This window comes from Garra rufa, chromosome 3 (assembly GCF_049309525.1).
Source record: "Garra rufa chromosome 3, GarRuf1.0, whole genome shotgun sequence".
Taxonomy (NCBI): Eukaryota; Metazoa; Chordata; class Actinopteri; order Cypriniformes; family Cyprinidae; genus Garra; species Garra rufa.
In genome coordinates, this window is record NC_133363.1 from 47,447,983 (window position 1) to 47,465,261 (window position 17,279).

Here is a 17,279-nt window from a genome sequence, read left to right on the forward strand (position 1 = left end):
CAGGCGCAAAAATAACTGTCCAAGTCTTTTCAGCGCTAATTCTTCACTCCGCGTCTTTAGTAAATCCTGACAGCACTATTTTTACGCCAAAAAGAGTTTGCGCTGACGCAAGCTGTTAGTAAAACTGGCCCCAAAATTCAACTTTCTACTATCCCCAAACTTTTGATCTGGAAAAAACAACTTAATTTCATATTTGGCCATGATAAGAAACTTATGATCAGCACTAAACTAATAGCTACCTAATATAGGTGTCATGTAGATTGAATCTGGAAGTTCTCAACTAAAGCAGATACTTGAATTCACACCGAGTTTCCACCAAAACACACTTCCACAAAAGATAAACCTAGGGATACGAAGCCTGGCTCCAGTGGAGAACAATTCATTCAAACAGTATGTTTTCAAAAAGGAGTCGTGGAAGATCAGCTCCAGCCGTGCCCTGGATCAAGACTTATCTCAGAGACTCGAGCAGTAGCTGAAGTCAGCGGCCAAGACCGGGTCAGACATGGATCGCATCAGCGCGAGCAAAATCTGGGTCAAATGGAAGTCCGTGAGGGGAGATGATGAAGAACGCTGGGGTGGGAGGAAGAGCAGTTAACCACATTTTGAACCCGAACAGCCGCGCATGGTTAGGACACCACATGGTGATGTTGACACAAGTACGTGTGTGCATTTGAGTGGGTGGTTGTACACGCAGCACATCGTGTGGTTCAAGAGTTTGAACACCCCTCGGTACAATTTGCTATTCTATGCCAGAGGCCACTGGAAGGGTATGACAGGCACCCAAGAAAATACATAACCAAAATCACATGGGCCAGTGTGTTTCATTATCTGTTTGGCAATCTCATCCACCTTACCTCCAACCAATATTACACTCTGGGATTAATCCTTACAGCTTATGTAAAAGGTTTAAAATGGCAGAAGAACTTCTTTGCGCATCTGCATGTTTCTCTGTGGGGTTTTGTTACGGTCAGTAGAAATTTGTGGAAAAAAAAAAAAAGAAAAAGTGGGATATTCACTGATTGTTCCCAATTTGACTTCATCTTGTGCAATCTACCCTTCACCCCATTACATGATTCCCTTCTATTCTACTCTGTAAATCCTTTCAATAAATCCCAATACTGAAGACAGATGACCCACTACACCAGGAGCTCTCCAACTCCAAACTCCAATCACCTAGAGACCCGGCTGAAATTTGCATCAAGTGTTTTTACTATATGAACCTGAACTCCATTCACTACTGTTCAAAAGTTTGGAGTCAGTAAGATTTTATTCAGCATTAAATTGATAAGAAGTGACAGTAAATATTTTTACATTGTTACAAAATGTTTCTTTACCTATAGTGTGTTTCCTGAACAATCTTGTGACACTAAAGACTCCAGATATACTGTAGAGTTTAACTTCATTTATATTCTCATTTTAGGTCTGTAATAACTAAGGCATGGTGAAATAATATATTCAGCTACTCTAATAATCTTTAGAAAAGCTAAAAAAAACAAAAAACATAAATAATATGTTCATATGCAAATCTAAAACTGTTTTCATGTGTAATGAATTTTAAAAAACTCCAATGAATAATAACACATGGCACTAACACAAACTAACTGACGTGAATGCCCTTTGAAAAACAAAGCAGATGATCAGCCTCAGAAAGCAGACCATCAGAGAGTTCAAACCAAACAGTCCCCTCCATCCAGATTGGACCGGTGGAAACTCACCAAGCACTGGAGCTCCGGGAGCCAACAGTTTGTTCAAACTATGGACCAGGGCGCAGGCTGATGAGGAGAGAGGAAAAAGGGACAAAGTGGAACGAAAGGCTGGGCTGGGGCGACTGGAAGCAGACCAGCAACAGAACAAACGGGTATCTCTGATTACAACTCATGGTGTCCACATGCATTTGCTCATGTCAGAACGCAGACGCATTAAAACCCTGCTGCTAGAATACGCATCTACCTCAGCCCTGCCTACCTGGATGAATACACACATTGTTTTATTCTCCAACTTGTAGTCTTCTTTAACATCATCAGAGAAAAAAAAAAAGTACTTTCCAGAAACCAGTGTTGGGGAAGCTACTTTGAAACTCTAGCTTTCCAAGCTACACGCTACTCATAATTTAAAGTGATTAAAGTACAGTAAAGCTTTTATTGAGAAAAAGTATGTTACAAAACTAGTTTTAGAAAGCAGAAAACTGGGGGACTACATTAAAGCTGGGGGATAATATCTGTCTTTAAATATAAAACTACAGGATTATATAATTAATCATTTCATAGAGGAAGTATGAGGATTCAAACTTGAACAGAAGACTAACTACAACAGAACAAAATAGAGTGCATCTTAACTTATTTAATTTAGCTGGAAATGGCAGAATTTAACTAAATATTTTGATAAAAGAACACCTCATATGTCAGTTTTTCATAGGGACTCAAATGGGTGAATCATTTCTTGAATCGTTTTATTTAAACAAACCGTCTGAACAAACAGGAGAATGTGTTGAATTTCCAACGCTTCATATAAGACAGAAGACCGTTTAGGAGAGCTTCTCAGCTCGCTTGGCTGTAAAGCTGCATGCACAATAAAACGTGAAATAAAACCCAGCCATGTAGTGTTTCATTGCGTTAGACCTGGAAAAGCTACGCTATTTGGGGAAAAAGCTGAACCAACTTTAACTACTGAAAAATGTTACTAACAAAAGGCTCACACAATAAAAAAACAACATGTGTTATAGCAAAGCAGCACACACACTCCTGGCTTTGGTCTTTCACAGGGAGGACTATTTAAACTCTTCTGTGACATCTTTTTGGCTACTTTTACTCCCGACTGTTTCATAATTAGGATCAGCAACAGATCCATATTGAGAAGAACTGGTAGTGATTAGAAGAGTGACTTCTAAACTTTCTGAAGAAAACGCGCGAGTGGCGAATGTGTGTGCAAAATTAGCATTGAAAATGCTAAGGTGTTGCTAAGGTGTTTCTGAGTGGTTTTGGCCAAGTGTCTATGGCAGTGGCTCTCAATCTCTTTGACTCCAAGGCCCCCTACTGTCCTAACAATGTTCAAAAGCTCTGCGACTTACTACCCAAAAAAAATACTACCTAATAGAACAGAACTTAGCATAACTAGAAAAATGCATTTCACCCAAAAATTAAAATTCTGTCATACTCACCCTCATGTCGTTGAAATGTTACCAGGCCCAGAAACTGATGAACCACATGGATTATTTTAACAATGTCCTTACTACCTTTCTGGGCCTGGGAACATTTCAGTTGAATTGCTGACTACAGAGGGTCAGACAGCTCTCGGATTGCAACAAAAATATCGTGTTCAGAGGATTAAAAAAAAAAAAAATGTCTTACAGGTTTGGAATGACATGACGGTGAGTAATTAAATTATGTGATTATTCCACTTTCAGAATAAGAATTTCCTGATGATTTACTCACCCCTATGTCATCCAAGATATTTATGTCTTTCTTTCTTCGGTCGCAAAGAAATTAAGTTTCTTGAAGAAAACATTCCAGGATTTTTCTCCATATTGTGGACTTCAATGGTGCTCAACAGATTTAAGGGTGAAAATGCAGTTTCAAATGGCTCTAAACGATCCCGGCCAAAGAATAAGGATCTTATCTAGCAAAACAATCTGTCATTTTCTTAAATACATATTTATACACTTTTTAACCACAAATGCTCATCCTGTCTAGCTCTGCAATGCACATGCGTACTCTGTGCACTCCAGTTCAATACAGTTAAGATACGTTGAAAAACTCCCATCTCATTTTCAAAATCGTCCTATATCACTGTTTTACCTTTTTGTGCAAAGGGTGTTTGATCTGGTTTGCACGTTGACTTTGTAAACACTGAGTCAGTACTCCTGCAGTGATGTAGGACAATTTTGAAGTTGGAGGAGAAAATGAGATGGGATTTTTTCGACATACCCTAACTGTATTGAACCAGAGTGCACATGAGAATCACAGAGATTGAGGTTAAAATGTAGATACATTTTTTTAGAAAATAACTGATCGTTTTGCCAGATAAGACCCCAATTTCTCGGCATGGATCGTGTAGAGCCCTTTGAAGCTGCACTGAACTGAAACTGCATTTTTAACCTACAATCCGTTGAGCACCATTGAAGTCCATTATATGGAGAAAAATTCTGGAATGTTTTCCTCAAAAAACATAATTACTTTGCGGCTGAAGAAAGAAAGACATGAACATGTTGGATGACATGGGGGTGAGTAAATTATCAGGACATTTTTATTTTGAAAGTAGAGTCCGATCCGTTTCATAAAAATGTATTAATTTATACGACTTTCCTAGAGCTTCGTATTATATTTTGGTACCAAGATATGCTCTACAAAGCAACTCTGTGTTTTTGCCCATTTTAACCACCTGCAAAACAAAAATTTTAATTGATTACTTAGAAATGTATATGTGTCACATGGCAAATTTAAATACTTATAGATACAGAAATGTCCCTTGTGCAATAGTGATGCCTGCTTTAGAAACCACCACCAATAGAGCTTTCACACAATAACCTGATATATCATGACATATCAATATCATGATTAGTTTTATTCCTCTGTGAAGGAGGACAAGAAAGGAAGCAAAGAAAGATACGTTAAAAAGAGTGGAAAAAGCGAGGCCAGTTTTTATGGTGCTTGGGAGATCTTAATGTTTATTTGGCGTTTCATATTCTAATGCACTCCTCGGCCCATCTTGGTCTAATAACTGTAAAAGAAAGCAGAGGACTTTTCTGCATTCCAATGAAAAATCCACTCAATTTCTCTCATATGTGTTCCCTGGGTCTTCTCCGTGTCTCCGTGCACTGTCCTTGAAGCAGTGTCCATACACAGTGTTCAACGATTCCTCTGGCATAAACAAAATCGACCTGAAACGATCTTTGATTCAGAACAGATTGGTAGCTCTTTTTCCTCCAGACTGGATGACTAGATGGTCAGAGATAAGATGAAGGGAAAAATGAGGGGGAAAAGCACATTGAACTACTGAAGAACAAGGACTTTGTCCTTCCCTCAGAGTCCTCACGCTGAAACCCAGCTGTGAGCGTCAGGTCAGATGTGAGCACATGAGGCAGCTGTCAAAGAATAGTTCTGATACACCTCCAGGCATTAGTCAGACACGAGCACTCACACACAAGCACACACACCTGTTTCATGGCAGTCTCTCCGATCTTATCCGAATGCTTGCGGATGCTCTCCAGGAAGTCTTTGAGGTCAGACATGGAGACGTCTCTGATCTGCGTGCGCAGGCGTGGGATATTCTCTGCCATGATGGCGCAGAAACGATACGATCCCGCTTGAGGCAAACAACTCTCCTCCAACTGTTCCAGGGTTCGCAGTGCTGGGTAATATCTAGGGAAGAATACGGCAGGGTCAGAAATGATTGCATATATCTGCTACTTCAAAAACCTTCCCATTATTAATGAGCTCACATGCAGGGCTCAACTTTTTCATGTGACAAAAAATATATTTATATGAAGAAATGAATAATTAGTACATTTTGTAATACTTTTTAAAAGTTATTTAAATTTTTGTATACTTTTTTTAAAATTTTTAAATTCACAATTTACTACATTTTTACAATTTATTTATCAGCCATTTATAGATAATTTCACCTTGTTGACATTTAAATCAGCAAAATCCACAGGAAAAAAAAAAGTTCAATACATTACAATAATCCAATCATTGAAGTTTTCAAAGAATAAAAACACACATACTGTACATGACCAACAAACATAAGATTTTAAAAAGGGCAAATCTCCCCAGGTCATCCTTATTATCGAGCCTTGCACATGCAGTACAAGTTCTTAACCTTTGGTTAAAGACTTAGATCTCAGCATGATAACAATTTAACCTAATCAAGATGATCTCAGAGATGAGCTATGCTCATCGCACACATGCGCACACACTCAATACAGCATCACAGTCACGCAACATTACACAGCAGACCCGACGCCGGGGAGAGAGTCTCTCTTGGCCGACCCTGCCGCTACCTCCAGGCTAATGGCAAAACCAAGCACACGAGAGAGACGGAGAAACACGGACAGCAGAGATAAATAAAAAACAAAATAGATGGAAAAGTTGCAGGCCAATGCTGATGCTCAGGTCACACAGAGGACAAGACAAGACAGCAAAGTCAATGCTTCAAAAATTAGTTTAGAGTGTCATTTTCAAACACAACTTTGGTAGACTAGCTTTTTCAGGGTTTTTACAGTTTTGACTGACAAATATGACCCCAAAATATTAGGCAACTATATTTTTAACATTTTTTACTATAAGAAACTACTTGTGTTTTCTAAGGAAAATCCAAAACTCCCTTTTAAATTAAGTCAAATTCAATAAAATTGATGTATTGAAGTAAATTATCAAGTTTATTGGGAAAAGATTGATTCTGTATTAAGTATCTTTTTTCCACCCTCTACTAGAGTGATTTTAGATGTATATTTTCAGTTCAAATTAAATCTATTCTTACAGTTAACTTAATAGCTAACTTAATAGATAACTAAATAGTCCTATTATACTATGTAAAATCTTTTTTTCTCAATTTTTTCACAGATGGCCCCTGAGAGTTGCAATGTGCGTGTATATGAGAGCTGAATGCTCATGAGGATGCAGGTTAAAATCCTGTATCATCTCCACCCTGTTCCCCCTTTCACTTCACCTTCCTGTCATATGTCTACTGACCTTGACCATAAAAACAAAAACACCATAAATAAGAAAGATGCATGAAAATGCTGAGACTTGGGACAGTTCAATGTATGCAGCTGCTACAGCTAAGAAAATCCAATCCAAATGTGTCCTCTGTGTCTCTGACTCCTGACAGCTGCCAAATGCTGCTTTGGACATCTCAGACATCTGAAAAACTCTCTCTCTCTCTCTCTGTCTGTCTGGTCACTGCTTCAGTCACATCAGACTAGATGAGATACTCCAGTGGTCCGTTGATCTACGGTCTGTTTAAATCATCAACACCTTGCTTTCTCTTTCCCAGCTGGGAATGTCCTGTTCTCAAATGTACTTTTTTTAAGTAAAGGTGTTAAAATGTTTTGGGCGCTGAACTGCACTTGAGTATTTAAGTTTTATCTTGATAAGTTTATTTCTAGTGCCACCTAGTGCTCGTCTGCTGCATACACAAAAAAGGCATGTGCACAGATCTAATACCTTTTGGCCCTCATCTGCTCCTGCAGTTTGCTGTACATCTCCAACACTGCAAGAAAAAAATACATGTGGAATTATGGAAAAACAGTCAAGAGCACAACATGTGAGCTTTCAAGCAGTTATAAAAAACATACACTGTCATTCAAAAGCTGGGATCAGTAAGATTTTTAATGTTTTTTAAAGAAATCTCTTCTGCTCAAAGTTTCATTTATTTGATCAAAAATACGGAAAGAAATATATGATGAAATAGTATTGCAATTTAAAATAACTTTTTTCTATTTTAACATACATTTAAAATGTAATTCCTTTTTTAGATCAAAGGTGAATTTTCAGCATCATTATTCCAGTATTCAGTGTCATATGATCCTTCAGAAATCATTTTAATATGCTGATTTATTAATAATGCTGAAAACAGTTGTGCTGCTTTATATTAACTTTGGAACCTGTAATACTTTTTTTCAGGATTCTTTGATGAATGTAAAAGAACAGCATTTATTCAAAGTAGAAATATTTTCTTTTTTATTATTATTACTTTTAATCATTTTGACATATCCTTGCTGAATAAAATTAATTAAAATATGAATTTCTTTAAAAAAAAAATACTGACCCTAAACTTTGAATGGTAGTGTATATTGTTACAAATATTTCTATTTTAAATAAATGCTGCTCTTTTTTTTAACATTTTATTCAGCAAAGAATCCTGAAAAAAGGTTCCAAAAAAAATAAAAATAATTAAGCACCACGACTGTTTCCAACATTAATTATTAGAATCATTTGACACTGAAAATTCAGCTTTGCATCACAGGAATACATTTTTGCATGTATATTAAAATATAAAAACCACTAATTTAAATTACAAGATTTTTCATATTTTAATCAAATAAATGCCTTGATGAGCAGAAAAGACATCTAAAAAAAAAAATCCCAAACTTTTGAATGGCAGTGTACACTACAGTTCAAAAGATTAAATGTTTTTGATAGTCTCTTATGCTCACCAAGCTTTTAAACTGGATCATTTTTGTCAAAAATACAGTGAAAACATAATATTGTCAAATATTATTGCAATATAAAATAACTGTTTTCTATTTTATTTTAAAATGTAATTTATTCCTGTGATGGCAAAGCAAATTTTTTAGCAGCCATTACTCCAGTCTTCAGTGTCACATGGTTCTTCAAAAATCATTGATATGCTGATTTGGTGCTTAACTAAGGCGAGACACTACAGGTGAATGGGGTAAAAAAAAAAACTAATAGTTATAGCCTTACTTACCCAGTTGATTGATTACATTGATAATTGCAAACATTTTTTGTATTACACGTTTTCTAAAATGTTAGGTTTAAAATGTGCAAATGAGCATCATTTAATGAAATATGCGCTAATTTGCATACATTTCTAGTACAAAAATCTAAACACTGGATAAAGTCAATTTCAAAATTCTTGTTTAATATTTCTGGAGTCAAATGTTTTTACAGAGGGAATTTTGGGTATCTCATTTTGTCACTCCATAATTCGGAAAACAGTATATTTTTGCAATGCTTTGGGGAATAAAATGTTGTACACTGCCCTCCAAAAGTTTGGAAACCCCCTAGAAAAGTGGGGTTTTGGACAATATTAGCATGGATCCTCTTTATTTTGTGATAATTTTACACTGATAAGGGACAACACAAACTACGAAAACATATTTTATTACATAAACAGTTTATACACAGAAAAAATAAAAATAAAAATTCGATTCAGCAAAAAATCCACCATTAGCAGCTATTACAGCTCTGCATAATCTGGGCATCCGAGCTGTCAGTTTATTCAAACACTGACTTGATATATTACTCCAAGCCTCCTGAAGGATTGCCCAAAGATGATTCACACTATGCTGATATCATCCAAAACCACACATTGCCAGGGGTGTTTCCAAATTTTTGGAGGGCAGTGTATATAATCAAGCAAATTATATATGAACAAATCCCTCTGTAAAAACCTTCAGGATATAGACAGGAATAAAAAATTTTTTTTGAGAAAATGGTCTTTAAAAATATGTATTGTAATTGAAATCTATTGACACAAATAGATAAAGTGCTATAAAAGAAACACTTAACAGTGTCTATTTTCTTTCCACTAGTCTGAAAAACACTTTATGAAAAAACAAAGAGCCCAAAACCTCAAACTTGATAGGTGCATGAAAAAAAAACAGCGTTCTTAAGCAGTTATGCTGATTTGCCCAAACTTTTGAACAGTAGTGGAAATACAACAAATAGTAACTAAGTGAGATGTTGAAAAAGTCTGATGTTTGTACCTGGTAAGCAGTGTGTGAGTTTGTCAATGGTGGTAGCAATATTCCTCTGCTGCAGACGGCACTGTCTCAGCTCATCCATCGATGTCAGGAGCTACAGGAGAGGTAACCACCGATTTTAATAATGCTTAATGTTATTAATATATTAATATATTTGCTTTTAATGTAACCAGTTCTGAATCAAAGACTAAACTAAGCAAGCATGACACAGACCTCCTTGCCATCGTTTTGGAGCTTCTGATTGGTCTCAGTCACCTGACCCTGAGGAAGACAAAACAACCAATTATCCAGAAGTTACCCTAGTTAAGACTGTATACTATATACGTCTGGATTTTTCCTTATGTATTAGACAAAAGGGGTTCAAAATGTTTTAGTTTAGATCTATAATGTTTCTCTTTTTCTGGTTTTATAGGATTTCCTCAACCCCATTTCCTCTTTCTGCACCTTGAGTTTCTGGGCTTCTCCGCGCACTTTGAGCAGCTCAGTAATGGAGTCCACAAAGCCCTGGAAGTGATGGTTGCACATCTTCTCAATTTCGCGGTCGTGATTGCGGATCCGCCCCTCCAGTTTATCCATGAAGAGTCCATGTTCCTGTCCATCATAAACAGACCTTCCAGAAAAAACAAGGAGAAAATGAAAGAACAAAATTACTATACATAAAAATACATGAAACTATAACTGATTGTTTACACATGTAAAAGGGACAAATGAAAAGATTAGTAAAGGATATATGAAGTGCCTTGTTGCTCCTTAACTGGTTTAAAAATGATCTAATATAATCAACAACTTTATAAATGGGATAACTTTTCTCTGTAAAACATTGACTCTTTCTCCATTGTCACTGACACTATGTGTTTTCCACTAGGTGGCAGTAGAAGACAAGAAATAAACCCTCCTCAAGAAGCTCAGAACTTCAGATGAATCCAAGAACAACTTGTAAATGCACTTTTTTTTTTTCATTTGAAATCAGACCAAACACAGCAAATGGTAAGAATATCTCAAAATATATGCACTCTTATCCCATCTTCAGCTATTCAAACAAAAAAAATTGTATTCCACACACCAATGTTTTCTTTTGTGTACAATTAAGTATGGAATCTACCTGAGGTCCATACCAACCAGTTTTCAGAACAAGCGACAATAGAACACAATTTGATTAGATCTGATTCAATTCAATTTGATTCTATAGTGTTCCTCACAATACAGACTGTGCCAAAGCAGTTTTACAGACAACATCATCTTAATACCTCCAGTGAGCAAAACAATGTTGACAATGAACCAAAAAAACATATACGATAGTAAGGGAAGCAGGTTCAAGGTGAATCAGCCCATCCCTCCCTGCTTGACTTGAATAACATCACACTCTCCACCTGACAGAGGTTATCATATGTAAATGAACCATGATTAATAGACGATGTCATAGTGAGGTCTGTCGGGGAAGCATGTTATGTCATTTTCAGTAAAATACAGACTAATTCAGGACACAAATACACCAACACAAGGCTTCACCTGAGCACAGCCTTCCTGTGGCTCAGGAAATGTCCTCCTTCCATTAGCGCAGTCTTGACGTCACATATGGCTTCCTACACAAACACTCACACACAGTAAACACACCTCAAATCCAGGACTGAAAAGCAAGGTGAAAGCACTTCCCAACCTGAATTTAGCATTTTTATCTAAAGGAAGATGCTGGAAGGAAATGTGAGTCTTGTACAAGAAAAAAGAACACAGAGGCAGACATGCTCCAATTAGTCATGCAATGCCTAAAATACTTTAACACTGACCATTAATAAATGTCGGCATAAAACAAAACTAGATTCTCAAATGAGGAAAATACTTGAACTTTGCATTTTTTTTTTTTATTGAGAAATGTTCGGATTGTTGAATCATAGTCGATTGCTAATTGGACAACCTTATAGACTAACTCAGTGTTTGCAAACAGTGATGACGTTTTTTGTGGGTGTGAGTTTATCTGGTTGCAGAAAATGACGCTTTTCAACTAGCAGTCTATGGAGCCAAGGAATAAAAGAATAAAAAAAAAAAGGTCAATTTAAGTTCATATTTCAAAATTCTGACTTTATTCTCACAATTCTGATAAGAAAAGACAACTTCTCATTCTCTCTTTTAAGATGATCATGTCTTTCATTCTTCAGTCATGAAGAAATTGTTTGAGGAAAACATCTCAGGAATTATCTCCAAATAGTGGACTTTAATGGTGCCCCCAAGTTTGAACTTCCAAAATGCAATTTAAATGCAGCTTCAAATGGCTCTAAACAATCCCAGCCAAGGAAGAAGGGTTTTATCTAGTCATTTTCTAAACAAATTTACAATTTATATACTTTTTAACCTAAAATTTTGAAAAACTTTAGTCTCGTTTTCTTGTTCAACTTCAAAATCGTCCTATATCACTGTTTTACCTTTTTTTCGACATACCCTAATTGTCTTGAACCAGTGTTCATGCAGACATAGACAAGACAAGCTTTTGAGGTTAAAAAGTATATAAATTGTCAGTTTGTTTCGAAAATGACAGATCATTTCACTTCTTCCACGACTGGGATAGTTTAGTACTCTTTAAAGCTGTATTTAAACTGCATTTTGGAAGTTTAAAACTTGGAGTCCATTATTTGGAAAGAAATCCTGAAATGTTTTCCTCAAGAAACAATTTCTTACTGACTGAAGAAAGAAAGACATGAACATCTTGGATGACAAGGGGGTTGTTCTGCAGGTTAACTACTCCTTTAACTGCGAGATATAAAGTTGCATTTGCAAGAAAAAAGTCAGAATTGTGAAATAAAATAATTATTATGTAAAATGTTAATATTAAAAATAATATTATGTCAATGCATCCCCTACAAACAGCATGTGTGAATGTTATGTAGACATATATATTGTTTAATCATAGCAGTTTTCATCCATAGCCTGTCTTTCTATACGTCTGTGTTTAACTTAAAATGGCATCTTTGACGACAGTATTCTATAAAAATTATTTGCATTCCAATTTTGGCATCAAAAAGCACAGAATTGTATTTTTTTTTTCTTATTCTATGGAATTTACCCATTTCACTTCACTTGTTATGTTACCAGTGTTTTTCTGGCACCTTTATCTGCATGCAGCTGTGACGTAACTGACATCTACTACAAACTGGTCTATTGACTAGTCCTTGCAACAATGTACACATAATCAAGGAGGAGATATATATGAGGGATTACAAGTATGTATTTTTTTAATAAAAGAAATTCTGATTATTTCCTCCCACTGCTTCCTGTGTTCTTTGACACAGTTCTACCAAAGGCAAAAAAATAATAATAATAATAATTTAAAAAAAAACAATTATTCACCTGTTAATGTTAATAAAATTAATAATAATAATAATAATAATATAATAATAAACATAAGCACTAAACATTTTGTAAGTAAGGGTCATCTTTAATAATTTGTGTTGCACAACTCCCAAAAGTCACAAAAACAAGTACAAAGATGGGAACGAAAAGCTGAATAAATCATAAATAGCCCAGCTGCAGTGGTCCAGCTGTGTGAGACTGTATAGCATCTGGCTCAAGAACACCTCTCAGGCTAGTTATTTGAACAAAAAATAATAAAATTTAATATAATAATTAAGGATATCTCCCTATTGACTGTATGAATACAATAGCTTTCATAGCACGGGTAAACCATAAAATCAACCATACTTGATTGGCCATCACTTCTGGCTCACAGTTACAAGTACTATTGGGAAACAGGGCAATGCTCCCAAAACTGAAATGCGATACCCTCCTTGAGAAAAACTGGAGCCTGACATTTTCCCAACACTCCCTGGTAGAGAAATAATGGACACATGACAGAGAGAGAAAGAAAGAGAGAGAACGAGAAAGAAAGGGACACTCAAACATGTCACACACACTCTCTAACATTTTTTAAATGTCTTTTTTTTTTATTGCATATGAGACCCTAACTACCCTATCAACTTAAAGAAAAGCTATCACTTCCAGAAATGTGCTGTACCAAATCAATGGACCATTACTCTGCAATTACTGTGCTTTTCTGCTCTGATATGAACACCAAGGGTGTCATAAAATGAACAACTGAAGGCCATCTGTGTCTCCATTCCGACAAAACAGCTGTAAATTCAGCTTTACCATCACAGGCATTAACTACAGTGTAAAAATTGAAAAAACAGTTATTTAAAATACTAAATGACATTACTGTTAGATTATACTGAATGCAGCCTAATTTATTAGGTCTAGGAATGACAACATTGTTCTGAGCTCTGTGTGTGTGTTGACCTGTTACACAGCATTCCTATTCATAACATTTCCTCTGTAAACTGTCGTCACCCTCGACTAACTTAAGGGAAACCTATGCTTATGTGTGCTATGATGTCATATCCTGTTGGCTGACTGAAATGTAGAGATAGCTCAATGGCAGCTGGGAAACAGAATGGATCGGAAATAGAGCAGAGGATCTAAACTTAGAAGGCCCACAAACACACGTCAGCACCTCACACCAACAATAGCAGTGCACTTTTGTTTTCTGGCTATGATGTAATAGCACACCTACCGATCTGTACTTTTATCTTTTCAAACTTACTGTACCAGTAGTTCAACAGAGGTAAAAATGTAAAAATAAACCACTGCCTAGTCTTACTATATAGATTAAAGCTAACAGATGGCTGTAACTGAGATCTCAGAGTAGGATCTTGTCACCAAAAAAAAAAAAAATACAAAATTACAATAAAAATTTTAATTAAAAAAAAAAACACTGAAATAAAACTATTACAGTAGTTTTTGCAATGGTACTGAATCTGGTAACAAGTATGACCACTGAAATTATGATACCATGACCACCAACCACAATAGAGATAACCCCAAATTTCTACCATTTTCTTATGTCTAGCGGTACCCTGTAAATAAAAAAAAAAAGGTGTTTCAACTTTTTTTTTTTACAGTGTATATCAACCCATATGATAGATTCAGCAACACATTATGATCTCAGTGATGATCTCTGGGCCAAAAATGCAGATAATTTAAAACAAAATAATATAAATAGGAATAAATGCTAAACTGGTTTTGAAATATCTGAATGTCAGTCTGCCAATCAATTTGGCAGAAAACTGCGAGCAAGGACCTATCGAGGGTTATAGAATCGATAATCGATGTGTAATTTAATGCATAAATCACATAAATCACCATAAAACATGGACATACTGCAGCACAATAATTGCTTTTTACAACACAATTGCTTTAGAGATAAGCTTCATTTCATGCGGTTTCTACATGCTCATACATTACAGGCTGTGAAAGCAAACACTGTCCTGGACAAAGTTTGGCCCTCAGATTCTGCTTTATTGACCCTGGACTAGATTCTTCTCTGATGGCGAGGACTGAACTCCATCTGGAAGATCTGGAGTAACGTTAGAAGCTCTAAAAGGGGAAATAGTCGTACGCAGTACTGGCTAAACACTGAAATCTGATCACTGTCTAACAGAAGGACAAGTTTGCTGCCATTGCAGTTCATGACTCTCAAATCACTGTCTCATCTCGGAGTACTCAAATAACCTTTTATTTCATTAACCCTCGGGATTTATTTTTGTATACAGTTAACTAACAAAGCACCCAATAATACAATTCTAGAATGATAATTTCTAGCATAATAACACTGTGTGATTCAAATGGGAGAGCAATGATCTTGTTCACATGTGATTATTAGCTGTACACTGTATAAAAAAAAATTGACTTGGTTTGTTAAACTTAAAAGCTGGGCAAGTTACCCAGCTGCCTTAAAAATTTTGAAGAGGTCATCAGATGCCCATTTTCCACAAGTTCATACCGAATCTTTAGGGTCTTAATAAAAAGTCTGTAATATACTTTGGTTAAAAATTCTCAATAGTAGTATAAAAAAAAAACACCCTTTTACCTTGTCAAAATGAGCTCTGCATGGGCTCTTTAAATGCAAATGAGCTCTGCTCGCCCCACCCCTCTCTGCCGTGGGATTACGAGGTGTAATGTTTACTTTAGCCACATTTAGCCGCGTTTAACTGCATTTAACTGCGTTTATTGGCAAAACTTGCCAACAAGCACATTATTAAGAAAGGCCATTTGCAAAGATGCATAAAAAACGAATGAGTCACACAAACATAGACGCATATGTAGATTTGGGTTCGGCGCTTTTAAAACCGAAAGTAACGTTAATCATCTGCATCTTCAGCGGCTCAGATGTCTACTGCTTTGTTCATTATTACCTCCAACAACAGAACACCTCAATCGCTCAATGTGCCTTGACAACAACAAGAAGCTGAGAATGACATGATTTTAAAAAGGGGATATTACTTTTAAAGATTAAAAAAATACCACTGGGTGGATTTGTATCATTGTAGGGTGGTTGTGTACACAAACTGCCAACACACATTAATGCTCAAACAACAGGTAAAAGTTAGTTTTGCATCCGATGACCCCTTTAAGTTGAATCAACTCAAATATCCAAGCTGTTACTTAGTACAACCTAACATTTCAAGTTGACTAAACTTTACATTGACTGAACCTAAAATTTTAGGGCAGCCAGGTAACAAATTATTTTAAGTTGACTCAAGTCAAGTTGACTCGACTGTTTTTTACAGTCTAAGAAGACAGCAAGGCTAGAGGTACACAAAACTTGATGCAATGGTACTCTTTTGCAGTACCATGCTACAGTAAGCAGATGGTAATTGAATGATCAATTCTGATTGATCTCAACTGTCACCAAGATGGCTGGCTGACAGACACGAGGTTCTGCACATTTGCAAAAATCACTTATGAAAGTAAGAGCATTAGTAAGAATGTGCCCATTTAGTAATGTTCTGCATAGCATGAACATTTTCCTAGAAAAATTGTGTTTATGAATTGATGGAGGTGTATCTCCTGCTTGCAGCAAATTCTCTTCATGCAGAGGTAAATAAGGGGAAATCTTTAAACAAGTCACCTTGGTGAGTACACTCTTAAAAAATTAAGTTTTTTTATTGGCATCAATGGTTCCATGAAAAATCCATGGAAGCCTTTAAAGGCAGAAAAGGTTCTTTATTGTCGAAAAAGGTTCTTTAGATTTTTTAAATGTTCTACAAAATGGTTCTTTTATCTGTTCACTGACAGGCTCATTGGGGAACCAAAACAGTTCTTCTATGCCATAACTGCAAAAACACCCTTTTGGAACCTCTATTTTTAAGAGCGTATAAGAGACTTCTTTCAAAAACATCTACTAACCCCTAACTTTTGACTGGTAGTGTATGAAGCTATATTGCTAAAGACTCTTTGGTTTCAGCAACAGAACAGATAAGAGAGAACTCAGATGTATGGAAACATGCAAAACTAGAGGTATGTACCAGGAACGGCATGGCACAGAAAAATCTAAGGTCTTGTGGGAGGTGACAGAGTGGGAGTGAAAAAAAGAATGAAAAGGTAGCAGCAGTCACCCTAGAAACTGTAAATTCCTCCGTGGGTATAAAAGCAGCAATAGTGAGGGCAAAGACGGGCCACGGTGCAACAGCTGGAGAGTAAGAAACAAATAAAACCTTTATGCTCAAACAGACTGATAAATGATGTGCGTAGCAGTGCAATGCCAGAAGTAAAACACTGAGCAACGCACAGAATGTTGCCCAACCTCTACATTTTACAAACATTGCAGATTTTGCAAGTACTTCTTGCACCACAACAGAGCTCCAAATGTCAATCTTAAGTAAGTAAAAAAAAAAAAAAAAAAAAAAAAAAAAACACTGATTAGAGAGCAGTTCTATTTAAACAGATGCAAAGGCACATTTCAAGTAACAAGACTATTAAAGGGATAGTTCACACAAAAATGAAA

General features: G+C 36.1%; 1 protein-coding gene across 1 annotated transcript in view; it reads right to left on the bottom strand.

Annotated features, from left to right (window-relative positions):
* Window positions 1-17,279, bottom strand: part of exoc6b (exocyst complex component 6B) — a 114,680-nt gene that overhangs the window by 83,995 nt on the left and 13,406 nt on the right. The window contains exons 2-6 of the mRNA XM_073836269.1: window positions 9,893-10,058; window positions 9,662-9,709; window positions 9,452-9,542; window positions 7,164-7,209; window positions 5,153-5,357 (exon numbers count right to left, since the gene is read on the bottom strand). Coding sequence (XP_073692370.1) covers window positions 5,153-5,357; window positions 7,164-7,209; window positions 9,452-9,542; window positions 9,662-9,709; window positions 9,893-10,058 — 556 coding nt within the window. The remainder of the gene's footprint in view (window positions 1-5,152; window positions 5,358-7,163; window positions 7,210-9,451; window positions 9,543-9,661; window positions 9,710-9,892; window positions 10,059-17,279) is intronic.